Here is a 27,170-nt window from a genome sequence, read left to right as displayed (position 1 = left end):
GTGCTCTTGACTTTTTTTCCCTATATTTCCCAGGGTCATGCATCTGGTCCTCTCAGTTGTAGGTAATATTCTATTTTATTTTTGTGAAAGTTTTTTTTTTTTAAATTTTTTTTTTATGGAAGTCTTTACTTAATCCTTTTTCTCTTCCTTGGATCATGGTCCCCAACTTTGCAAATTTATGTTTTCATCTCTTTTATGCTTATTAAACTTACACTTAATGGTCTGTATATGAAATATTAAATGGGTAGAAAGTTACAAGGAAGCAAAAAATGTCATCTATAATTCTGCCACCCAGAGGCTAATTACTGTAAACATTTTGGCATATTTTCTCTCTTTTGTGTGTGTGTTTGTGTGCACTTGATTTACATAGTTGACATGTGGAAAGTAAAAGTTTGTGTGTTTCTTTTTATTTTATTATTTATTTATTTGGTAGCACCGGGTCTTAGTTGCGGCAAGTGGGCTCCTTAGTTGTGGCATGAGAACTGTTAGTTGCAGCATACATGTGGTCTCTAGTTCCCTGACCAGGAATCGAACCTGGGCCCCCTGCATTGGGAGCATGGAGTTCTAACCACTGCACCGCCAGGGAAGTCCCAGTTTGTGTGTTTTTTGACCTTTTGGCATAACAACATGAGCAGTTAATTTCCCCTGACAATTAAAACTCTTAATAACATTTGTCCCAAGTTTTTTATTTTAAAAATTTAAACCCACAGTAGAGATGAAAAGATATTATGTAGTTTTTTCTGTGTGTGTGTTTAAAATGTACTGTTTTGGGGGCTGGATCATTTGAAACTAAGTTGCATAAATCATAATTCCCTCAAATACTTTAGCATTCATCCCCTAAGAAAAAGACATTATCCTATATAATCATAATACCCTTATCACACCTAAGAAAATATGGATTCCGTAATACCTAATAATGTAGTTCATGTTCAGATTTTCCCAGTTGTCTCAAAGATGTCTTTTATTGTATTTGGTTGTTTTGAACATTTTTAACAGCTGCATAAATTCCATTTTATGGATTATGAAATAAGTTAATCATTTACCTACTCTTGGGCTTCCAGTAGGTTGTTAGTCACAGTAAAGTTTGAAAGTAAGTTTGTATAAGGATCTTTTTATATTTCAAATTATTTTTTACAGTTTAAATTATTAGGTATGTACATTTTTAAGAGCTCTTGATACATATTACCAAGTTGTTCTCCAGAAGGGTTCTATTAGTTTATACTCTCATAAACAGTGTGTGATAACGCTAATCTCACCTCAGGTTTGGGCAGCACCGAATAGTAGTACAGTAGTTACAGTTGTTTTTTTTTTTCCCCTAATTTGATGGGCAACAGATGGTTTTTCTCATTTCTTATGTGTTTAAAGATACTTGTATTTCTTTTTTTGTGAGTTGTCTCTTCCGCTGTTTGTCCATTTATATTTTGAGCTTCTTTTTACGAATTCCTTGTACGAGTATTTTATGGAGACTTCTTTTGTTGTTGCAGATTTTTTTTTCCTAATTGTTATATGTCTTTTATTTTTGTCTATCATTTTTTTGACCTGTGATGCTAACTTCTTTTCAGTACATATACCTCTTACCTGAATTTTTTTCATTCACTGTGGTTCTGTTATGTATTCTAAGAATTTTGCTAAAATATTTCTGTGAACTGTGTTCTGTTTAACAGATGTATTTTTGAGCCCCTTCTCTGAACATCTATTGCTCATCTCTTGTCACTTGTCAGTAATTCTGAGTGCAACATTTTTCTATCCCTGCTCATATTTTTTCAGAGAAAGATAAAAATCAAGTATGTTTGTTTCTTCCTTCTGTCTCATATTTGTATTACTAAATTCTGTACGACAGTGTTTTGAGTTGTTAACCTTTTAGGTGCTTTCTGTAGAAAGAAGCAATAATGGGGTCAGGTTTTTTACTTTTTCAGATTTGCTTAAAACATGGTTGGTGTGTGGGAAGTCACAATAAAATTTAAAAAGTTCTTTCAGCAAAAATAATCCAGCCTACCTGGGAACACATGATTGCGTCTTTTTGCGGTATAGTGTTTTGAGCATGTCAGTGGAATCTGCTCTTCCTGTGAGCGAAAGGAAGGAAGAAGAGGTGGAAGAGAAGGAGAAAGAGGAAAAGGACGAAGATATTTCAGACGATACCACACACTCCCTTGGTGCTGAAGGTAATAGCTTTATGCCTTTTTCAGGATAGTAGATTGGTCTGGATCCTTTAATATAAGCAAGTAGATTTCTAAATTTTTTTTTATCACATTATAGATTTATCATCATTACATCAAGAATAGTCATTAGGAAATTTGCTGGTAGTCTTAAGATATTCCACCTAATTTGGTGTTCAGGAATTTTTAGCTCATTGTTTAGTCCCCTTTCTGCATATTGACTACTACTCCTTTTGTATTCATTTGTTTTTCAAATATCTTGGGGGTGTATGCCTTGTGGGGTGGAATTACAACCTGAAGTACATTGCTTTCTGCATGTGTGTGTCTTGGCTTATGTATTTCTTTAGAAAGTAGACATAGTCTGCCTTTATTAGATGCTTATAAGGTTTTATAGTACACAGTTCTTTGCTTCACTATGCATTTTCCCCTTTGCTTTTAGTGCTTTTATTCTTTATTTTGAAAAAATTTGGAGGGGGCAGGGCTTTGATGTGAGGGGCTTAATAAGACCTTCTTTTGCTAAAGGGCAGCACCTTGCATAGTGCATAATGTTGTGGGATGATAACTTAATTTCTTGGGGTTTTCTTCTTAGATACTGCCTCATCACAGTTGGGCTTTGGGGCTCTGGAACTCTCCCAGAGCCAGGATGTTGAACAGACTGTGCCATATGAAGTAGACAAAGAGCCTCTACAGTCAGTAACCACCAACTCAGCCTATGCTAGGCTTTCTGATGTGGATGCTAATGTTGGTATGTAACATGTTTTCTGGCACTTAGAGTTGTTTATAGGTATTTTCCTCCCATGCTAGAGCTAGTTGTTTTTTCCTTGCTATGTCTTATGGCTATCTAAGTTAATACAATCCAGGTTAGTATAGTAAGGCTGCAGAGTTGTCTGGCAAATACTTGTCAGTTGATGGCTTGCATACTAAGGTTTTTTGTGAGTGGGTAATTGGTTATTTTCCTTTTTGGAATGATGTCTGTGTATATTTTCAGTTTGTATTCCTTTCTTTGAAATCTTTGCCTTTAAAAAAGCATTTGGGACTACTACTAGTACTGTGAAAAATTAAATATCTCTTTCCTATGTTCTAAAACTTGTAGTGAAGAATGAAGAACAGTCTAATGAAGATATTCGCATGGCAGCCCAGCCCAGCAAGCATGTACCTGTGGTAGAAGAGCAAAATTCACCACCTGCAAGGTAAACCAAGTTCTTTCTAGAAAGTATTTTTGGGTTTCTGCTCTGTGGTTATATTCATTTCATTTGGCCAGGTGGAAACATTTTTAGAAATTCTTGATTTTTTAACTACCCCTGTCCTGGGCATATTTATGGTCCAGTAGAAACTTTTGTTGTTTATGTATTCTCATCGTATCCTTATCTTATCTTTAGGCATATCACAGACCCAATTTATTGATGCTATAAATGTAAGGATGACCCCTTAATCTTTGGTTGCTGCTCCTCCTCTCTGTTCTTTTTCTAAAAGAGGCACTATCTCTCTGTGGGATGTCTTTCTAGCTTCTCTAGTGTTATAAGAGCCACAAGAATATTATATTTGAAAATCTACTGTTTTCATACTTAAGGAGCTTCAGGTATCCTGCATCTGGTAGTTTATGGTATAGGTTAATAGGTAGGTATTCTTTTCCCATGTCCTTCAGGCTTTTAACTTGGTAGGAATTGTGCAGTATACTGTTGTTCTGCCTGTGGTGATTGTTGTATCCAAAATAGCATTGTCTCTGGTCAATAGCTGAAGTTTAGATATGGCAGAGGGCAAGTGTATGCTTCCATTTTGGAGGAGGCAGTGAGTAAATGTTTAGGTATTCTTTTGTTTCTTCCTTCAGTAGAAACAGTGAGGAATGGGGTACTGACCAAAGTTGAGTACCAAGAGAAGTTGTCTTTCTAATGCAAAACCCTCAGCTTAAAGGCTGATTTCTTCCAGTTATTCTGCTTTTCTTTAGGAAATTGCTCTCTAGCTAGTTTTGCTATCCTATTTACTCTGGGGAATGATAGAATAGGTGAACCTCTAAGTCTCTGGCAAGGAGCCAGCAATGAGTATCTTACATGTGTAAGTAGTATTTGTGTGAAGGAGTCTTGGTTTGGGGCTTAGGTTGAGTAGATTAAATCAAAAAGTTCAGCAGAAGATAAGGTGTGTGGCTGGTGCAGAGGATAATTTACATCCAAGCCCTTTCTGTGGAAGGTCATTGTTCTGGCATTGTTGTGGTCGGAATCACACTCCTTCATGCAGGTCTAAATAACAACACATGTAACAAAAATCCCTACATCACTTATCAGAAATCTTGAGCAGCTGCAGCACTGCAGTGAGCAGAGTGGAAAAGAGGTATTGCTGTGTGAGAGACTGAAACACTTTGAAATGGGCTGAGGGCTTTGCATCATTATAGAGTAGCTTATTACACTTCCAATAAATAGTGTTTGAAAATTTTGAAATTAACAAAGGGAAACACACAAGGCAGGAAAAGCTTCTCAGTTCAAAGGTGAAAGCCTTTGAACATAGTAACTTTTTCTCCTGGTGACATGAATTTCCTAGGTCAGAGGACATGCCTTCTGGTCCCAAAGTATCTCTTGCTGCTGTGGAAACAAAAGAACAAGTATCTGCTCAAGAACTTCTGGAAGGTGGGATGCAGATTCAGAAGTCACCAGAGCCTGAGGTTTTGTCAACTCAGGAAGACTTGTTTGACCAGAGCAGGAAAACAGGTACAAAGAGTAATTAGTTGCTGTAGCTCTTCTTTTCTGAAGAGCTAAACTTTTATTTCTGTTCTGAGGCTAAGTTAGAAGGCACTTTATAGGTGTGCAGACTTGTTTGGGATATGGAAGGAAAGTATGTTTCTAGCTGTTTAATGAGAAGGGCTTTTTGGAGATAATTGCTATTTAACATTTTAGCATAATTTTCATTCTCTTTTGGAAATGGAGATATTGAAGAATGGTAGCTAATAATATAGCAGATTTAATGTTATGGACAGAGTAGCTATTTCTGTTATCATATGTCTTCAGGTCTTAAATATCATGATAATTAAGTGAAGATTTTCATATTCACCTGGGTAACAGTCTACTTATTCATCTGTTTATTAGTGCATCTACCACAAATAGGAAGTTATGGTCTAGCAGAAAGAACATAATACTTTTGGATGCCTAGAGGGGTATTTGTTTCACATTTTGTTAACCCCCACCGGTGCCCCATTCTGCAACCTCACAGAGCCAGAAAGCTTCAGTAACAGTCAGCAAAATATGATGTGTTGGTTGTAAGTAGGGAAGAAGAGAAGGTTGTATTTCTCTACTATGCTGAGAATGTATACAGGACATATACAGGGTCACCAAGAAACCTTTTCTGGTCTCCCACTAAAGCTACAAGGTTGTATTTAAGAAATTTCTTTATTCTTGCAATTAATACAGCTGATGCTCCATTTGTTGCTAAGAAGAAGGGACCAACAGGAGACTCTTCATAGTATAAATCAGTAATGGCTGCTCATATATCCTTTTACTTATGCATTAGTATTTTTTCTCTCCTTTGAGGAGCTCAGGTTCTAATCATGAAAATTGTTGCACTCGTATCATCAGATGTCATGCACACTGTTTTGACTTCTCCCACCTGCATTGTGGCCTGAGCTTTACTTCACCTTAGGTAGACCTTGAAATAAAAGGCCCACTTGCTGTCTTATAATAGAAACTTCACAAGAAAGAAGAGCAGCCAAGGAGAGGTTTAAGGATTCTGGCTTTTCCTCTCCAGGCTTCGATCATGACAGAAAGGACTAAGGAGTTATTTTTGTCAATTCTTTTTTAAAGAAAGCCATAATTTATTAGGGAGGGGGTGTTAATGGTCACTCAAGATTTGTGTTAGTGTGGCATTCCACTAATTGTACTCAGAAAACAGTTTCTGCCCTCTTGGAACATGGTGGGTGTATAAATATTACTCTGTTTGTATATAGTATTGAGTTTGTTTTGTTTTGACAATTCAGTAATATCTGTATGAGAAATAAATGCAGCTAGAATTTTTTTTTTTCTCAGTAGCTTCTCATGGTTGCAGTACTCCTTCAAGGGAAGAAGGTGGGTGTTCTCTGGCTTCCACACCTGCCACCACTTTGCAACTCCTGCAGTTCTCTGGTCAGAGGTCCCTTGCTCAGGAGAGTCTGTCCACGTAAGTAAGCCTAAAATAGCCCTTTCAAGGAAACATACGCCTGATGGTCTTAGGCTAAGGTTGAAAGAGCTAAAGCTGGTAGTCCAGAAGTCTTTTTGAAACCAAAAAGTAAATTCTAGGCTTAAGAATTTTGGGGAATAAGAGCTTAGTGGAATTATCAAAGGCAGGTAAATCTGCCTTCGTGTTTGGAGATTTTAAAATTGTAGCCCAAAGTTTTCGCCAGGAAAGAAACTGCCCAGTTATTTAGAGACTGTTACTTGTCCAAACAAGCTGCCTGCTGCTGCATTTGACTAGCCGTTCTTCCCATTTAACAGCACAAGGGTGCAGAAGAGGTTATGCTAGAGGTGACAGTAGTTGGGTTTCTTTATGTGCATGATCTTTCTCATAACAGGCAAAAAATGGAGTAAATATTTGTCTCAACTCTGCAGATGAATTAATTTTTTTTAGCACTTTCTCATCCTGCTTTTCAGTCATGTTGTTCTTGTGTCTGATCATTTACTTTCTCTTGTAATCATATGGCTTTTCCCTTAATCTTTTTTTTTTTTAATTTTGGATATGTCTGGTGTGAGAAATAGTTATTGAAGTATTATTCATGGCTCTTCTACCAACCTCAGTTAGCTGTTTGAGAGAAATGCTAATAAGTATTTGTCTGAATGACTTAGATATTTTTGCTATTAAGAAGTAGAAAACAAGTACAAAACTGTGGCTATGGTAAAATAACCTGTGATTCTCTCTTTATATAAAGGAATTCCTCAGATCTTGTTGCTCCTTCCCCTGATGCTTTCCGATCTACCCCCTTTATCGTTCCTAGCAGTCCCACAGAGCAAGAAGGGAGAAAAGGTGAGCTCTCTTGATCTCTTGATCTCAGGTTAGAATAAGATCAGCACTTCTTTTGCCTTGCAAAGTGTACTGTTTCTGTATATGTTAGAACACTGTGACCTAAACTATTCACTAAGACTCGTGTCTAACCTTCAGGAATGTGGCCCAGTGTAAAGTGCTCTCCTCAGTTCTTTGCTCTTCTAGCACTGATTCTTCTGAGAATTCTGTATTGACGACTTAATTTTTGAAAAGACCCTTAAGGGACAATTGTTAAAGTTGAACTCGAATTAGTATAGTGAAGAACATGATTGCTGTTGTCCTAATAGTTTCCAGCAACATGGTAACATGTTACTGGTCAGAGGGAACCAAAAATTGTTTCTTTTGTTCTTTATGGGTTATTTTTGCTATTATCAAAGCAATTTTAGCCAAAGAGTGGTTAGGAGCAGGTAGTAGAAATTTTGACTTCATTCCCTTCCTCCTTTGAGGACGTAGTGATTTTATATTACTTTATTCACAAGAAAGTTTCCTTTTTACTTAATTTATATCATTATATCTTTTGCTCTTTTCTAGTCTCCTGTCCAGTCATTCATTTCTAAATTCTTCCTACTTCCACAAAGCCTTTTCCAATAAATTCCAAGATTTTTTCCTTTTCATTCTTTTACATACCAATAATGGTACAATAGTTAATATTCATTGAACACTTATTTTGTGCCAGGCACTATTCTTTATGCTTCTCTTTGGTTCTAGGTTCTTCTCTTTGGTTTTTTTGTTTGTTTGTTTTTTAAATCCTCACAACAGTGCTAAGAAGTAAGTGTTACTTTTACCCCCATTTTATAGATGAGAAAATGGAGGCACAGATTTCACAACTAAGTCATAGAGGCAAGGTTTGAGCTTGGGCAGCTGCCTCCAGAGCTTGTGCTCATGGGTTTTAATTTACCCATGACAAAATTTAATCTTAGATTTTTTTCTGTCACAAAGTTTGTGTCTGGCTATTTTCTCTTGAAATCAATGTAGGTACCCAGATGGACTAATATCATTCTAAGCATAACATGGTTAGTGATATCTTAAGTGAAAAATAGGAGTGAATCCATTCTACAAAAAATAGTGTTAATGCAAGTTAAGTTTGACTTATCCTTAGAACCATTTTTTTCTGTTTATAGTGTGAACACTGAAGATACATAAAAATAATTATATTAAAAATGCTTTCTCCTTGACTGTAAACATAATTAATACTTACTGTAGAAAGTTTGGAAAGCATATGGGAAAGTAATGAGAAAAAAGTAAAAATCTCCTGTGATACCACAATCATGATATAATTAGTATTTGGTTATGTGTATTTCCTTTTATAGTGTTTTCTGTGCATAAATACAAAGAAGTATGTTTACACAAGCAGGATCATGTTATATATATGATTCATCGTTCCTTTTTTTTTCATGTAACATATTGTATTTTCCCTTATCAATTATATTTTAGATTTAATATATTTGCTTAATATATGCATAACTGTTTGTGGGACTATGTAAGCTTTTTGTATTTTTGTTGTTATTGTTGTTGTCTAAGAATATTAACCTATAGCCTTTTTGTATGTAGTGCTTAGTAGAACAGTCCTTAATAAGTGCTTTGTTATGGCAATAAAGATCAAAAGGTGTAATGAAAATACTTAACACAGCTGTGGTAGTGTTATAAAGGCCTATAGCATCAGTTCCTGAACCTAGCATTAGATTGGAGTGTGCGTTTGAGGCCAAGCTAAGCAGCAGGGGTAGGTATTGAGGTGGGGGATAGCTGGTAGCACAAGTGTGGATTATAGGGAAAAACTAAATTGCATAGGTAGTTTGTGAGAGTGGTCTAAAGGAAGTCTGTTTGGGGTCAAGTTGTAAGATAGGGGAAAAGAGGTTGATGAATCAAATACCTAGCAAGCTAGGCTGGCTCTGAGGAAGATCCTGTTAGCCTACAGGTGGGTAGGATACTATGGGAAAGCAGTGTTTTGTGTTTTATGTGTGTTTCCCTCCTGAGCAGTTTGTTTCCGGATTAGTGTCCTGTACTTAGTTCTTTGGTAAATCATTGCTGATTGTCATTGATAGATTTTTTTTTTCCTTCCTCTCTGTCCTGGCATCCACCTCTCTGCACTTAGCAGTCGTTGATGCAAATAAAATGAGTTCATAAATATGTAGGTATTTACTTAGAATGGTGAACAAGTTCACTGCCTTTCAAAGCCTATGGTTAAATTAGGTACCATTAATCTGGGCATTACTCTGCAAATATGAAACTGAGCTATAACCAGGAACGAGGTTCAGAGGAACCAAGTTAATTTACTGTCACGTGGGTGGGTATCCCTGGAGGAAACCTATTTTAATCTGTATCTGAGTATTTTAGGAGTGTGGACTTCCCTCCCCCATGGGAATAAAGTGTTGCTGGATTTCTAGAACTCAATCTTCTATTAACCTGTCAGCTTTTCTGAAAATTGTCACTTTTTTTGGAATGAAAATATCTGAATATAATTGTTATTAGTGGTATTGGAACATGAATAGTATGGATGAGCACTTATTTCTCAATTTGTTTTCCCTGTTTTAAACTAGATGAGCCAGTGGATATGTCAGTGTTATCTGAAGGAGGAGAGTCTTTTCAGAAGAAACTCCAAGATGATGAACCAGTAGAGATAGAAAACCCCCCTCTTCCACCTGATCCCATTGTATCACCACAAGCCTCAACACCAGTATCTCAGAGCACACCAGTCTTCACTCATGGGTCACTTCCTATTCCATCCCAGCCTGAGTTTTCTCATGTGAGTATTGTAGAAAAAGTTTTTTCCTCCTGACATCTTTTTTTTTAAAACAACTGTATTGAGGTATAATTTACAAACCGTAAAACTCACTCATTTTAAATGTATAGTTTAGTGATAATTTTAGTAAATTTACAGAATTGTGCAGCTGTCATCATAATCTAGTTTTGAAACATTTCCAGAGTCACCTAACATCTTTATGTACTTTTTATGTTTAAATTTTGTACTATGTCTTTAAACTTCTTAATATGTTACTTTGAAATTGAAAGGCGGCTTTAATCATTATTCTGCCTTAACACCATGAACTTCTCACTAAATCAACCCTAGGCTTTCCACCAATTGTCAAAATCTCATTTCAAGATTCAGGGTCTCAAACTTCTTTTTGGAGAAACCACTTTTGGAGCCTCCTGATTTCTAATCTGTGCTCTTGCCTTCTATTCCCGGTGTATAACTGTCAACTCCCTTTCATTGTCTTTGGAGATTGTCCTTACCTGTCTTTGTGTTGGATTCCTCTTGGGTTCCATGTCTTCTTGCTTGGTTTACTCCCTCAGTTTGGTGGAGGACTTTCTGTAGCAGCATACTTTCTACTTTCACACTTGATTCATAGTTTGTAGGGGTATAGAATTTTAGGTTGGAAATAATCTTCCTTTAAACTTTTTTTTAATAAATGTATTTATTTATTGGCTGTGTTGGGTCTTCATTGCTGCACACAGGCTTTCTCTAGTTGTGGTGAGCGGGGGCTACTCTTCATTGCGGTGCATGGGCTTCTCACTGTGGTAGCTTCTCTTGTTGCAGAGCATGGGCTTTAGGTGTGCAGTAGTTGTGGTGCATGGGCTCAATAGCTGTGGCTTGCAGGCTCTAGAGCACAGTCTCAGTAGTTGTGGCACATGGGCTTAGTTGCTCCGTGGCATGTGGGATCTTCTCAGACCAGGGATCTAACACATATCCCTTGCATTGGCAGGTGGATTCTTAACCACTTCACCACCAGGGAATTCCCTTTCCTTTAAACTTTTTGAAAGCATCACTCTGTCACCTTCAAACTTCCAGTGTTGCTGTTGAGAAGTGTGGCCAGTTTGATTTTGATCTTTAATATGTGAGCTGTTTTTTTTCCTTACTGGAATCTTGTAGATTTTTCTCTTTATCCCTAGTGTTCTGAAACTTCTAGACCCTTGGCATAGGTCTGGTTTTTTTTTTCTTTATTTTTTCGGATCTTTATTGGAACATAATTGCTTTACACTGTTGTGCCAGTTTCCGCTGCACAACAGAGTGAATCAGCTGTATTTATACATATATTCCCTCCCTTTTGAGCCTCCCTCCCACCCTCCCTATTCCACCCCTCTAGGTCAACACAGGTCTGTTTTTATTCATTGTGTTGGTAAGCCTTCTCAATCTAGAAACTCAAGTGCTTCAGTTCAGCGACATTTAATTATCTAATTTCTTTCTGTTTATTCTTTTTTTTTTTTAGTGGAATACCTATTGTTTGGATATTCATACTCCTAGAATAGTCTTGTAATTTTCTTATTTTGTGCCCTACTTTCCATCTCTCTCCTTTCGTTTAACTTTCTGGATGATTTCTTCAATTTTTTTTTAATAAATTAATTTTTTTATTTATTTACTTATTGGCTGCATTGGGTCTTTGTTGCTGCACATGGGCTTTCTCTAGTTATGGTGAACAGGGGCTGCTCTTTGTTGTGGTGAGGGGGCTCTTCATTTCAGTGGCTTCTCTTGTTGTGAAGCATGGGCTCTAGGCGCACAGGCTTCAGTAGTTGTGGCACATGGGCTCAATAGTTATGGCTCATGGCTCTAGAGTACAGGCTCAGTAGTTGTGGCGCATGGGCTTAGTTGCTCCATGGCATGTGGGATCTTCCTGGAGCAGGGCTCGAACCTGTGTCCCCTGCATTGTCAGGCAGATTCTTAACCACTATGCCACCTAGGAAGTCTCTGTTTTTTTTTTTTTTCTTTGAACGTAAACCCACTTTAGAAGCTGCTGCACAGCACAGGGAGATCAACTCGATTATGGGTGATGCCTTAGAGGGCTGGGATGGGGAGGGTGGGAAGGAGTCGCTGGAGGGAGGGGATATGAGGATATATGTATGGATGCAGCTGATTCACTTTGTTGTACAGCAAAAACTGGCACAACAGTGTAAGGCACTTATATTCCAATAAAGAGCTAAAAAAAAAACAAATTAAAAAAAACAAACAAAACCCCCACTTCATTGAGTTATAATTCATATACCGTATTATTCACCCTTTTAAAGTGTCTAATTGAGTGGCTTTTAGTATATTCACAAAGTTGTGCAGTTATTCACCACAGTCTAATTTTAGAACTTTTTCATCATGCATTCCGCCCCCCAGTAAAAGACCCCATGCTTTTTAACAGTCATCACTCGCATTTCCCCCATTCCCTGCCCTAGTCAGTCACTCATCTACTTTGTGTCTCTAGGTTTGCCTGTTCTGGGCATTTTATGTTAAGTGCTATTATAAAATATGTAGTCTTTTATGATTGGTTTCTTTAGTGTAATGTTTTCACAGTTTATCCATGTCGTGGCATGTATCAGAAATTCATTCCTTTTTATTCTGAATGATACAGTGTATGTACATACCACATTTTATCCATTTATTAGTTGATGGACGTTGGGTTGTTTCCCCTTTTTGGTTATTATAAATAATACTATGTACACTTGTGTACAAGTTTTTGTGTGGATGTGTGTTTTTATTTCTCTTGTATATAGCTAGGAGTGCAGTTGCCAGGTTCAACCAACTTTTAACCTTTTTCTGAGCTATTAATTTCTACTCTTGGGTTTTTAATTTCTATACCCTTTTTTCCTTGAATATTCTCCTTTTAAAAAAAATAGCATTTTGTCATTTTATGGGTATACTATCTTATCTCCCTAATGGTATTAGTAACAGTTTTTGAGATGTTTTCTCCCTGGAATAGTCACTATTTCTTCAAATAGGTTTTAGTTAGTTTTGTTAGTTTTGACATTTGACCTGTAAATTAGAGGCTTTCCTCAAGAGTCTGATAATAATCCTTGATTTTCTGCCTGCTTTAAGAGTGGAAAAGCAAAATGTACATCCAATTTATCAATGTTAAGATCAAAGCTGGTGGCTAATCAATTTATGAACAAATATCTTTGATGTAGGTCTATGAGTTGCAAATATTATATGGGAGCATCTCCATTCACTAATATGGCTTTCTTTAGCTTTCAGAGACTATTGAAAGGGCTTCCTTTTTTTTTGAGATTATGACTTTTTTGTAATAATGTTAAAATGTATTTTAATAAAATATCAATGATTGATGCAAAAAAAAAAAGTGAAATCCCAGAAAACTGATTAGAAGCTCTGAATTGGTGGTTGGTGCTTCATATGTCTGGAATTTACTATAGTGTGATGTGCAGGGCCATTTTTGGGATCTCCCAATATCAGTATCTTGATTTATCTCATGTTCAGGTTCCCTCCTGTCTGCCATTGCTTTCTTTTCTACTGATCCCTTTAGAGGAAAATGTACATCCAATTAGAGGATTAGTAGAAAATAGTTTGATGTTTAACATTTTCTCATTCTTGATATACACATTAATTTGGGGTTGACAAATCAGATTATAGATGATTGTATGAGTAGCTGGTGGGGGTGTTGAGAGGCAGGTGCAGGTTCCAGTCAACATGTAAATTTTCATTTAATCTCCCTGTTTTCAGGGAGATTACTTTGTAATGGTACTTACTTTCTGTTAACTGTGCCCCTTATCCTCCAGTTCAGGGATGTTCTGTTTTACTCTCTCCAGGGCAGAGGAGGGTCAGGGAGAGCGAATCTGGGGATTAAACTGCTTCTTAAGTAGATTTCCAGCCAGTCCTGCTCCTGTTTTTAGCTCTACCCTCATCACTACTTCCAGAGTTACCTGGGCTTCTGCCAAGTCCTGAATCTTTTTTGGGGGCACAGTGGTTCTGAGGTGAAATTTGGGTTACTTCTTAGCTTGCCTCTGCTGTCTTCGGCAGTTTTCACTAGTCTGCTAAATAGATGACCACTCTCCCAAAATTTTGTTGTGGTTATCTTTTCTTTGTTCTCTTTTTCCTGAAAATTCATTAAAAAAAATTCCATTTTCATTGCTTAGGGGGATTTTGGAAAAGAGTTAAAGTAAATGTGTGTATTAAATCCACTGTTTTTTTTTTTGGAAGTTCCATACTTTTTTCATTATGTATCGAACTCCTTACATGTTATTCTTAATGGCTCATCTTTGCACAGCTGTTGTTTCTTCGGTACCTTGGTTATAGGAGTCCAAATCAACCTAATTTTGATGTTGTAAGATCTATTTATTTATAATAAAATCAGTACTAATCAAGAGAAAATTGGGATAAAGGTAGCTTCATGTATTTCTTTCTTTTTTTTCCTAATATGTTTGTTAATTGCATAGCCTCTTCGACCCTTCACCGGGATGTGAGGGCTAAGGAGAGGATTAGTAGAAAATAGTTTGATATTTAACACTTTCTCATTCTTGATATACATATTAATTTGGGGATGACAGATCAGATTATAGATGATTGTGTGAGTGGCTCTTAAATTCTGTGTGTGTGTGAGACCAGTTTTTAACTTTGAATACTGTGGATTTAGGTCTGTACTAAATCTAGACTGGTCGACTCATTGAGGAAGTTTCATTAGTCTTTATCCAGAGCCCTGAGGGTTTTGTTTGTGTTTTTGTTTTTAATTTTATTTATTTATTCTGTTATTTATTTGGCTGCATTGGGTCTTTGTTGCTGTGGGTGGCCTTTCTGTAGTTGCGGAGGGTGGGGGTTACTCTTTGTTGTGGTGCATGGGCTTCTTAGTGTGGTGGCTTCTCTTATTTTGGAGCACGGGCTCTAGGCGCATGGGCTTCAGTAGTTGTGGCACATGGGCTCAGTAGTTGTGGCACATGGGCTCAGTAGTTGTGGCTTGTGGGCTCTAGAGCACAGGCTCAGTAGTTGTGGCACATGGTCTTAGTTGCTCCACTGCATTGTGGAATCTTCCCGGACCAGGGATAGAACCCATGTCCCCTGCAGGTGAGTTCTCAACCACTGCGCAACCTGGGAAGTCCCTTGAGGGGGTTTTTTCACTTAACTTCAGTTATTCTGACTAGGCCTTCAGGGAGCTTCAGTGCTGTGGATTATCAGGGGCCAGAAACTCAGAGGCTAGATCCAGGCAGTCTTAATAAATACAGCTTATTGATAGGCTGGTTAACCCCTGAAATTTCACTTTGCTGCCTGAAATTATACATATCATACATATTCAAAAAATTATGTAAAAAATATCATATAAGTATTTACTTTGATAACACTTAAAACATTCAGAATGGGGGCAACTGCTTAATGGATATGAAGTTCCTTTTGGAGTGATGAAAATGTTTTCAAAGTAAGTAGAGGTGGTGGTTGAATGTTGTAAATGTTCACTTTAAGTGGTTATTTTATATGAGTTTGACTTTTAAAAAAAGGTATTTATAATCTTATTAGCAATGTCTTATCTATAAGCCTTTGTAAAATGACTTATTTTTTACAAGAAAAATAAATATGTATTTCTTGTAGAGTGTGTATAATATACAGGTAAATGAAACTAAGATCATCAATTATCCTATTCAAATAACTATTTGTAACTTTTTAATGGTATATATTTATTAACTTAAAAAAACATGAAAAACAAACACATGGCCACCAAGTGGGGAAAGCAGGGAGGGTTGGGGGAATGAATTGGGAGATTGGGATACCAAATTATACACTCTAAATACATGCAGTTTGTTGTATGTTAACTGTATCTCAATAAAAGTTCTTAAAAAAAAACAACAACATAAAAATTACATAAAAATGTATAGACCACAATAAAATATATATTCATATATTTTTTTAACTGGAAAATTTTTCTATTTAATGTATAGCCTGAATGGTTTTCTATTTTTATGATATTCATCTACAGTTTTATGTAGTTACAAATTATTCCATCATGTAGGTGTATCATCAATTTTTTAACAATAAACTGCATATATTTAAAGTGATATTTTGTTTCTTATTAGTAATGTATATATGGCATTCCCAATCTCCCAATCCATCCCAAACCAACGCCCCCCTCCCCCCACTTGGTGTCCATATGTTTGTTCTCTACATCTGTGTCTCTATTTCTGCCTTGCAAACCAGTTGATTTGTACCATTTGTCTATATTCTGCATATATGTGTTAAAATACAATATTTGTTTTTCTCTTTCAGACTCACTTCACTCTGTATGACAGTCTCTAGATCCATCCATGTCCCATTTTCGTTTCTTTTTATGGCTGAGTAATATTCCATTGTGTATATGTACCATATCTTCTTTATCCATTCATCTGTTGATTGACATTTAGGATGCTTCCGTGTCCTGGCTATCGTAAATAGTGCTGCAATGAACATTGGGGTGCATGTGTCTTTTTGAATTATGGTGTTCTCTGGGTATATGCGCAGCAGTGGGATTGCTGGGCCATATGGCAACTTTATTTTCAGTTTTTCAAAGAACCGCTATACAGTTCTCAATAGTGGCTGTATCAATTTACATTCCCACCAACAGTGCAAGAGCGTTCCCTTTTCTCCAAATCCTCTCTAGCATTTACTGTTTGTAGATTTTCTGATGATGCCCATTTTAACCTGTGTGAAGTGGTACCTCATTGTCGTTTTGATTTGCATTTCTCTAATAATTAGTGATGGTGAGCAGCTTTTCATGTGCCTCTTGGCCATCTGCATGTCTTCTTTGGAGAAATGCCTATTTAGGTCTTCTGCCCATTTTTTGATTGGGTTGGTTTTTTTTTTTTTTTTTTTTCATATTGATCTGCATGAACTGTTTATATATTTTAGAGATGAATCCTTTGTTGATTCATTTGCAAATATTTTCTCCCATTCTGAGGGTTGTCTTTTCATCTTGCTTATAGTTTCCTTTGCTGTGCAGAAGCTTTGAAGTTTCATTCGGTCCCACTTATTTATTTTTGTTTTTATTTCCATTACTCTAGGAGGTGGGTCCAAAAAGATCTTGCTCTGATTTACGTCAAAGAGTGTTCTTTCTATGTTTTCCTCTAGGAGTTTTATAGTGTCTGGCCTTACATTTAGGTCTTTAATCCATTTTGAGTTTATTTTTATGTATGGTGTTAGAGAGTGTTCTAATTTCATTCTTTTACATGTAGCTGTCCAGTTTTCCCAGCACCGCTTATTGAAGAGGCTGCCTTTTCTTCATTGTATATCCTTGCCTCCTTTGTCATAGATTAGTTGACCATAGTTTATCTCTGGGCTTTCTGTCCTGTTCCATTGATCTATATTTCTGTGTTTGTGCAAGTACCATATTGTCTTGATTACTGTAGGTTTGTAGTATAGTCTGAAGTCAGGGAGTCTGATTCCTCCAGCTCCATTTTTTTCCCTCAAGAGTGCTTTGGTTTTTTGGGGTCTTTTGTGTCTCCATACAAATTTTAGGATTTTTTGTTCTAGTTCTGTGAGAAATGCCATTGGTAATTTGATCGGGATTGCACTGAATCTGTAGATTGCTTTAGGTAGTGTAGTCATTTTCACAATGTTGATTCTTCCAGTCCAAGAACATGGTATATCTCTCCTCTCCATCTGTTTGTGTCATCTTTGATTTCTTTCATTAGTGTCTTATAGTTTTTTTGAGTACAGGTCTTTTACCTTAGTTAGGTTTATTCCTAGGTATTTTATTCTTTTTGTTGCAATAGTGAATGGGATTGTTTCCTTAATTTCTCTTTCTGATCTGTCATTGTTAGTGTATAGAAATGCAAGAGATTTCTGTGTGTTAATTTTGTATCCTGCAGCTTTACCAAATTCATTGATTAGCTCAAGTAGTTTTCTGGTGGCATCTTTAGGATCTTCTATGTATAGTATCATGTCATCTGCAAACAGTGGCAGTTTTACTTCTTTTCCAATTTGAATTCCTTTTTCTTCTCTGATTGCTGTGGCAAGGACTTCCAAAACTATGTTGAATAGTAGTGGAGAGAGTGGATATCTTTGTCTTGTTCCTGATCTTAGAGGAAAGGTGTTCAGTTTTTCACCATTGAGAATGATGTTTGCTGTGGGTTTGTCATATATGGCCTTTATTATGTTGAGGTAGGTTCCCTCTATGCCCACCTTCTGGAGAGTTTTTATCATAAATGGGTGTTGAATTTTGTCAGAAGCTTTTTCTGCATCTATTGAGATGATCATGTGGTTTTTATCCTTCAGTTTTTTTATATGGTGTATCACATTGATTGATATGTGTATATTGAAGAATCCTTGCATTCCAGGGATAAACCCCACTTGATCACGGTGTATGATTCTTTTAATGTGTTGTTGGATTCTGTTAGCTAGTATTTTGTTGAGGATTTTTGCATCCAAATTCATCAATGATATTGGTCTGTAATTTTCTTTTTTTGTAGTATCTTTGTCTGGTTTTGGTATCAGGGTGATGGTGGCTTCATAGAATGCGTTTGGGAGTGTACCTTCCTCTGAAATTCTTTGGAAGAATTTGAGAAGAATAGGTGTTAGTTCTTCTCTAAATATTTGATAGAATTCGCCTGTGAATCCATCTGGTCCTGGACTTCTGTTTGTTGGAAGATTTTTTTTTTTTTTATTGGCTGTATTGGGTCTTCATTGCTACACGCGGGCTTTCTCAAGGTGTGGCAAGCAGGGGCTACTCTTCGTTGTGGTGCGCAGGCTTCTCATTGCCATGGCTTCTCTTGTTGCAGAGCATGGGCTCTAGGCGTGTGAGCTTCAGTAGTTGCAGCACATGGGCTCAATAGTTGTGGCACCCGGGCTTAGTTGCTCCTTGGCCTGTGGGATCTTCCTGGAGCAGGGATCGAACACATGTTCCCTGCATTGGCAGGCGGATTCTTAACCACTGTGCCACCTAGGAAGCCCTGTTAGAAGATTTTTAATCACAGTTGTCAATTTCATGACTTGTGATTGGTCTGTTCATATTTTCTGTTTCTTCCTGATTTAGTCTTGGAAGGTTATACCTTTCTAAGAAGCTGTCCATTTCATCCCGATTGTCCATTTTATTGGCATATAGTTGCTTATAGTAGTCTCTTACAGTGCATTTTATTTCTTAGGTGTCCATTGTAACTTCTCCTGTTTCATTTCTAATTTTACTGATTTGAGTCCTGTCCCTCTTGTTCTTGATGAGTCTTGCTAAAGGTTTATCAATTTTGTTTATCTTCTCAAAGAACCAGCTTTTAGTCTTATTGGTTTTTGCTGTTGTTTTCTTTGTTTCTATTTCATTTATTTCTGCTCTGATCTTTATGGTTTCTCTCCTACTAACTTTGGGTTTTGTTTGCTCCTCTTTCTCTAGTTTCTTCAGGTGTAAGGTTAGATTGTTTATTTTGGATTTTTCCTGTTTCTTGAGGTAGGATTGTATTGCTATAAACTTCCCTCATAGATCTGCTTTTGCTGCATCCCATAGGTTTTGGATTGTTGTGTTTTTGTTGTCATCTGTCTGTAGGTATTTTTTGATTTCCTCTTTTTCAGTTATCTCTTGATTATTTAGTAGCATATTGTTTAGCCTCCATGTGTTTGTGTTTTTTACAGTTTTTTTCCTGTAATTGATTTCTAATCTCATAGCATTGTGGTCAGAAAAGATGCTTGATACAATTTCAGTTTTCTTAAATTTACCAGGGCTTGATTTGTGACCCAAAATGTGATCTGTCCTGGAGAATGTTCCATGTGCACTTGAGAAGAACGTGTAATCTGCTGTTTTTGGATGTAATGTCCTATAGATATCTGTTAAATGTAGCTGGTTTATTGTGTCATTTAAAGCTTGTGTTTCCTTATTAATTTTCTGTGTGAATGATCTGTCCATTGGTGTAAGTGGGGTGTTAAAGTCCCCCACTATTATTGTGTTCCTGTCGATTTCCTCTTTTATAGTTGTTAGCATTTGCCTTGTGTATTGAGGTGCTCCTATATTGGGTACATATATATTTATAATTGTTATCTCCCCTTCTTGGATAGATCCCTTGATCATTATGTAGTGTCCTTTCTTGTCTCTTACAGCATTTTTTATTTTAAAGTCTATTTTATCTGATATGAATATCGCTACTCCAGCTTTCTTTTGATTTCCATTTTCATGAAATACCTTTTTTCATCCCCTCACTTTCCGTCTGTATGTGTCCCTAGGTCTGAAGTGGGTCTCTTATAGACAGCGTATATATGGGTCTTGTTTTGTATCCATTCATCCAGTCTGTGTCTTTTGGTTGGAGCATTTAGTCCATTTACATTCAAGGTAATTATTGATATGGTGTTCCTATTAGCATTTTCTTAATTGTTTTGTTTCTGTTTTTATAGGTCCTTTTCTTCTCTTGTGTTTCCTGCTTAGAGAAGTTCCTTTAGCATTTGTTGTAAGGCTGGTTTGGTGGTGCTGAATTCTCTTAGCTGTTGCTTGTCTGTAAAGCTTTTGATTTCTCCATCGAATTTGAATGAGATCCTTGCTGGGTAGAGCATTCTTGGTTGTAGCTTCTTTTCTTTCATCACTTTAAATATATCATGCCACTCCCTTCCGGTTTGCAGAGTTTCTGCTGAGAAATCAGCTGTTACCCTTATGGGAGTTCCCTTGTATGTTATTTGTCGTTTTTCCCTTGTTGCTTTTAATAACTTTTCTCTGTCTTTAATTTTTGTCAGTTTGACTACTATATGTCTTGGCATATTTCCCCTTGGGTTTATCGTGCCTAGGACTCTCTGCACTTCCTGGACTTGGGTGGCTGTTTCCTTTCCCATGTTAGGGAAGTTTTTGACTATAATCTCTTCCAATATTTTCTTGGGTCCTTTCTCTCTCTCTTTTTCTAGGACCCCTATAGTTGAATGTTGATGCGTTTAACATTGTCCCAGAGGTCTCTTAGGCTGTCTTCAGTTCTTTACATTCTCTTTTCCTTATTCTTTTCCACATCAGTGATTTCCACCATTCTGTCTTCCAGGTCACTTATTCGTCCTTCTGCCTCAGTTAATCTGCTATTGGTTCCTTCTAGTGTATTGTTCATTTCAGTTATTGTGTTGCCTATCAGTGTTTGTTCTTTAATTCTTCTGGGTCTTTGGTAAACTTTTCTTGCATTTTTTCGATCTTTGCATCCAGTCTTTTTTTTCAAAGTCCTGGATCATCTTCTCTATCATTATTTTGAATTCTTTTTCTGGAAGGTTGCCTGTCTCTACTTCATTTAGTTGTTTTTCTGGGCTTTTATCTTGTCCCTTCATCTGGTACAAAGTCCTTTGCCTTTTCATTTTCTCTTTCTGTGGCTGTGGTTTTCAGTTCCACAGAACAAAATACTGCTGATACTGCTTGATACTGTTGTCTTCCCTTTTGTGGAGGACGCTATCTAAGAGGCTTGTTCTTGCTTCATGATGGGAGGGACTGGTGGTGGGTAGGGCTGGGTGTTGCTTTGGTGGGTGGAGCTCAGTAAAACTTTTATCTGCTTGTCTGCCAATTGGTGCAGCTGCGTTTCCACCCTGTTGGTTGTTTGGCCTGAGGCGACCCAGCACTGGAGCTTACAGGCTCTTTGGCCAGGCTAATGGCAGACTCCAGGAGGGCTCACGTCAATGAGCACTTCCCAGAACCGCTGTCACCAGTGTCGCTGTCCCTGTGGTGAGCCACAGCTGCCCCCCACCTTTGCAGACAACCCTCCAACACCAGCAGATAGGTCTGGTTCAGTCTCCTATGGGGTCACTGCTCCTTCCCCCTGGGTCCTGGTGTTCACACTACTTTTCTGTGTGCCCTCCAAGAGTGGAGTCTCTGTTTCCCCCAGTCCTGTGGAGGCCCTGCATTCAAATCCTGCTGACTTTCAAAGTCTGATTCTCTGGGGATTCCTCCTCCCATTGCCGGATCTCCAGGTTGGGAAGCCTGATGGGCTCAGAATGCTCATTCCAGTGGGTGGACTTCTGTGGTATAACTTTTCTCCAGTTTGTGAGTCACCAACCCAGCGGTTATGGGATTTGATTTTATTGTGATTGCGCCCCTCCTACCATCTCATTGTGGCTTCTCCTTTGTCTCTGGATGTGGGATGCCTTTTTTGATGAGTTCCAGTGTCTTTCTGTCAGTGATTATTCAGCAGTTAGTTGTAATTCCAGTGCTCTTGCAAGAGGGAGTGAGCGCATGTCCTTCTGCTCCACCATCTTGAACCGTCTCTGGTATCATCATTTTTAAATGAGTCTTCTATAAGTAGATATTTAAGACATTTCATATTGTTTCCTTTTCTAAATGATATTTTTAGTACTGAACAACATTGTAGCTAAATCTCATCCTGATAACGGATTTATTGGGTAAAGGGTATATAAAGTTTCAAGGCTGTTGTATGTTACCAAGTTGCCATTAGAAATGTTGAACCAATTTATACTCAGACATGCTTGAGATTATATGAGCAGATTGAAATTTATTACTATTTTTATAATCTGAAAGTGTAAACAGAACACCAGACATTGAAATATCAGAAGCTATGAAATATACAGAATGTTTGGCAACCTATTTTGATTCCTCATTCACTTAAAAATCATAGGAAATGGATGCCTTACCAGCTGTGTCTAGAGTTTTATAGCATTTATGTTAGGCAAAATAACACATTAAATGTAAATTCTTATGTAAAAACATATTTAAACTTCGGGTTTTTTTTTAAGGTATTATTTACATAAAATGAGAATGCATTTTAAGTGTATGGTTTGATGAATTTTGGTAGTTGTGTACAAAATGTATAACCACCATCACTATCAAAGTACAGAACAGTTTCCTCACCCTAAAAAGTTTCTTCATAATCCTTTGCAGTTGATTTCTCCTCCCCATCCCCTCATCCACTCTTCTACCTTAGGCAACCATTCATCTGCCTTCAGTCACTATAGTTTTATTTCTTTGAGAATTTCGTATAGTTGAAATCATAGGTGTGGTGTTTAGTGTGTGAGTTCTTTAGCCTAGCATATTTTTGAGATTCATTCATATTCTGGCATGTATTAATATTTTATCCTTTTTATTGTTGAGTAGTATGGATCGCCACAATTTATTTATTCACCAGTTGATGAACATTTTGATTGCTTCTAGTTTTTGGCTATTATGAATAATACTGCTGTGAACATTTGCATACACATCCTTGTGTGGACATATGATTTTATTTCTCTTGGGTTAATACCTGCAAGTACAATTTCTGGGTCATATGATAATATTAATGTATGTTTAGCTTTATAAGATATTACCAGACTGTTTTCCAAAGTGGCTGTAGCTTTGCATTGCCATCAGCAGTGTATGACAGTTGTAGTTGTTCCACATCCTCACCAACAGGATGTAGTCTTACTACCTTCAGCCTTCCTCGTTGGTATGTAGTGATATCTGTTGACTAATATTATTGTAAACTTTGACTTTTAACATCTGTTTTATGAACACTGGCACATTTTGGAATTGTTGGACGTGAAATAAGGACAGGCATACCTCATTTTATTGTGCTTTGCTTGATTGTGCTTTGCAGATAATTTGTTTTTTTTTACAAATAGAAGGTTTATGTCAACCCAGCATTGTTGGATGATGTTTATTATTTTTTTAGCAATGAAGTATTAGGTATGTATGTCTTCTAAAGACATAATGCTGTTGCACACTTAACAGACTGCATAGTATAAACATGCCTTTTATATACCCTGGGAAACCTGAAAATTTTTGTGACTTGCTTTATTGCGGTGACCTGGAACTGCACCTGCAATATCTCTGAGTTTTGCGTGTATATATTCCCACTTTGTGAGAACTGAAGTGGACTGTGTAGGCATATGTTCATGTGATTACTATCTAATTGAGGGCCCATCATACAGTAGTGATATACAGTTAAATTTAAGTGTCTTCCTACCTAAGTTAATACTTTTAGGTTTTTGTTTGGATTGTGCTTATTCTAGATCAGTGATTCACAAGAAAAGCATTAAACAGTGAATTGTGTTGATGAAAAGACTGGCGATTATGACCTTTGTATTCTTGTGTAATTGGTTTAGAAATTTTAGAATTGAAGGATTACATATAAAAGAAATATGATTATGAAGAAATAATTATTTGTCTCTTTTTGTTCTTCCTTAGGACATTTTCATTCCATCTCCAAGTTTGGAAGAACGATCAAATGATGAGAAGAAGGATAGAGATTTGCATAGTTCATCTTTGACTGTTGAGTGTTCTAAAATTTCAGAGACTGAACCAAAGAATTCCACTGAAGATCTTGGGCTTTCTTTGACAGGGGATTCTTGTAAGTTGATGCTTTCTACAAGTGAATATAGTCAGTCCCCAAAGATAGAGACCTTGAGTTCTCATAGGATTGATGAAGATGGCGAACACACACAGATTGAGGATACTGAACCCATGTCTCCAGTTCTCAATTCTAAACTTGTCCCTGTTGAAAATGATAGTATCCTGATTAATCCGGTACAGGATGGCCAAGTAGAACTGAATCAAAATGATGATAAAACAAAGGGGGATAACACAGAAACCAGGGATGACATTAGTGTTTTAGCTGCTGGTTGCAAAGGCAGAGAAGAACCTGTAGCAGAAGATGTTTGTATTGATCTCACTTGTGATTCAGGTAGTCAGGCAGTTCCCTCTCCAGCTACTCGATCTGAGGCACTCTCTAGTGTGTTAGATCAGGAGGAAGCTATAGAAATTAAAGAACAACATCCAGAGGAGGGGTCTTCAGGGTCTGAGGTGGAAGAAATCCCTGAGACTCCTTGTGAAAGTCAAGGAGAGGAGACCAAAGAAGAAAATTTGGAGAATGTTGCATTGCACCTTTCTCTGACTGAAACTCAGTCCCAAGGGGTGGGTCTTCCAAAGGAAGTCCCCAAACAAGAATGCCAGGAAGCTATGGAAGTTGAAACCAGTGTGATTAGTATTGATTCTCCCCAGAAGCTTCCAGTGCTTGACCAAGAATTGGAACATAAGGATCAGGAAGCATGGGAAGAAGCTACTTCAGAGGACTCAAGTGTTGTCATTGTAGATGTGAAGGAACCATCTCCCAGAGTTGATGTTTCTTCTGAACATTTAGAGGGAGTGGAAAAATGCTCAGACTCTCAGTTGTGGGAGGATGATGCTCCAGAAATAGAACCATGTGCTGAGAATAGAGCAGATACCCAAGAAGAAAAGAGTGCAGAATATGAAGGGGATCTGAAATCAGTGACTACAGAAGAAGAACCTGTAGAGGCAGAGTCTTCACAGCCTCCTTTGACTTTAGTGAGGGCAGACGATGCTCCAGGACCTGACCAGAAAGTGCAGCAGACCCAACCACAAGAGAGAACAGATAGCACGTTAAGGGAAGACTCAAAAACGGCTAATACAAAGCAGCTGGACCCAGGCATAGAGGCCCAGCAAGTGGAGAAAGCCTCTGCCCATTCCTCACAAAGCTTCTGTGAAAGCTCTAGTGGTAAGTTTGATTGTAAATTGTTCTGTGTTTCCAACCAAATTATATTTGGGAATGAAAGGTAGAAGAGAACTGTGTGCTTATTATATCAGGGCTGAAAATTAACTTGGATTTATGTTTATGAGCAGGCTATAATAGTTGGGATGTTTAAAATTTGGGGTTGTATTTTTCTTTTGTAGCTGTAATTGTGCAATCAGAGATCACTTGAGGTTTTTATCAGCTTTATAACTCAGGAGTAATCACCATGAATTTTCTAAGTTATTTAGAAATTGTACCAATCTGGTATTTTCTACTTAGGTGGCAACTGTGCTTCATATTTTTATATTTTGACAGTGGCCTTGAAGTACAAGGATCTTTTTTGATCACCTTACCCAGTTAAATCATATTAAAAACTCTGTGGGTTGTTTCTTCCTTATGGGCATTAAGTAAAGTTTCTAAATTTTGTTCAGCATATACACATCTTAAGCTTTAAACTGGGAAAGATGTTAGTTTGTGTTCTTTATTTTATAAAGTCCAGAATGAGAATATAGATTACTTTCTGAAATATTTCTAGGATATCATGTATGACATTAACTGAAAAGAATTCAGACCTTCTGAATGCCCAAAGTTAGTATAATTTAGAAACAAAACAAACTCCAAAAACAAAAGAATAAACAAAATACAGGTTTAAGAAAACAAGCTTCTAAGGATGTAGAAATGAGAAATGGTATTTAGGTAACATCATAGCTATTAGTATGGGTGATCATACCTTTCAGTGTTCCTAAACAGTCCTAGTTTATACTTCTTGTCTAGGAGTGATTACGAGTAGTACTTTTTTAATTTCAAAATTGCTCCCATTCATTAGATTCTATATTCACGATTTTTTTTTTCCTCTTCAGAACAAGAAATGTTAGAGTTGAAAGGGAGGTTAGTGGGTATTGGGTTCAGTCTCTTCTTCCTAAAGTCATGTGGATAGTTAATGATTGAAATGGGACTAGAACCTAGGTCTCCTGATTCCCAAGTCTATGCTTTTTCCTCCTGTAAAACTATGATATAGTTTCCCTGATTCTGATGAATTATGGTAAAGAACTTTCTGAGTGACCTAATATTCTATGTTATTGAAGATTTTTATAATTTCATTACATTCTAACTACTATTATTGACTTAGGCTAAGAAAGTATCAGGGCCTGTAAATTGTTTAGTATGGTTACTTAGGAATACTTTTAAATTATGTTAGCACTTGTATATAAAAGAAGCTTCTAAAACACTGGTTTATTATTATTAGTTCTATTATGTTATTAGTATTCTCCATGAATTCTTGTTTACACTGTTAATTGGCAAGGCCAACTCTTTTTTGTTACAGACACTGCCATAGTAAAACTTTTCTTACTAACATTTATCTAAATCATTGAGAATATTAGTAAGTCATTTTCTGCTTACGTGAAGGTTTTAGTTCTTAAGCAAACAGCTAAAAGCAGTGAAGACAGTAGTTAGACTCTTAGAGAATTAGTCTAAAGTAATATAAATCATTCAGAAAAGCATTGCTAGAACAGAAAAAAATTACTCTGTGCTTAAAACAGACTTGTTTAGTTGCTAAACTTTTAGAGTGTGAAAAATGTTCAAGTGATACAGGAAAGGGGTGAGGGGAAGTGGAGGGTAAAAGGGAGAGAATCACTCTCAGTGCTTCCATTCATAGATAACTTGTCACTGTTAATAGTTTGGAGGCTTTTTCAGAGGACATCTGTCTATGGAGACCTCCTCTTGAAATTTGAGAAAAGCAAATTTAGAAAGATGGTACTTGGAAACAGTTGACTGAGAAAAAAATGCACAACCTAAAAGCTGAGAATTGGGGAGTTCCCTGGTGGTCCATTGGCTAAGACTCCATGTTCCCAATTGCAGCGGGCCTGGGTTCAATACCTTGTAAGGGAACTAGATCCTGAA

The 27,170-nt window shown here is 37.0% G+C and overlaps 1 protein-coding gene across 7 annotated transcripts in view; it reads left to right on the top strand.

The window, feature by feature from the left end:
• Positions 1-27,170, top strand: part of TP53BP1 (tumor protein p53 binding protein 1) — an 83,535-nt gene that overhangs the window by 7,821 nt on the left and 48,544 nt on the right. For 6 of the 7 annotated variants that reach the window (XM_057721905.1, XM_057721901.1, XM_057721903.1 and 3 more), the window contains exons 5-12: positions 2,032-2,162; positions 2,746-2,901; positions 3,250-3,346; positions 4,689-4,855; positions 6,164-6,293; positions 7,039-7,133; positions 9,689-9,894; positions 23,927-25,253. In XM_057721905.1, coding sequence (XP_057577888.1) covers positions 2,032-2,162; positions 2,746-2,901; positions 3,250-3,346; positions 4,689-4,855; positions 6,164-6,293; positions 7,039-7,133; positions 9,689-9,894; positions 23,927-25,253 — 2,309 coding nt within the window. The remainder of the gene's footprint in view (positions 1-2,031; positions 2,163-2,745; positions 2,902-3,249; positions 3,347-4,688; positions 4,856-6,163; positions 6,294-7,038; positions 7,134-9,688; positions 9,895-23,926; positions 25,254-27,170) is intronic. The other variant, XM_057721900.1, reaches the window with a different exon arrangement.

Source organism: Hippopotamus amphibius, chromosome 2 (assembly GCF_030028045.1).
Source record: "Hippopotamus amphibius kiboko isolate mHipAmp2 chromosome 2, mHipAmp2.hap2, whole genome shotgun sequence".
In the NCBI taxonomy this organism is placed as follows: domain Eukaryota; kingdom Metazoa; phylum Chordata; class Mammalia; order Artiodactyla; family Hippopotamidae; genus Hippopotamus; species Hippopotamus amphibius.
Note: the sequence above shows the minus strand (reverse complement) of the source record. Positions and strands in the feature narration are given on the sequence as shown.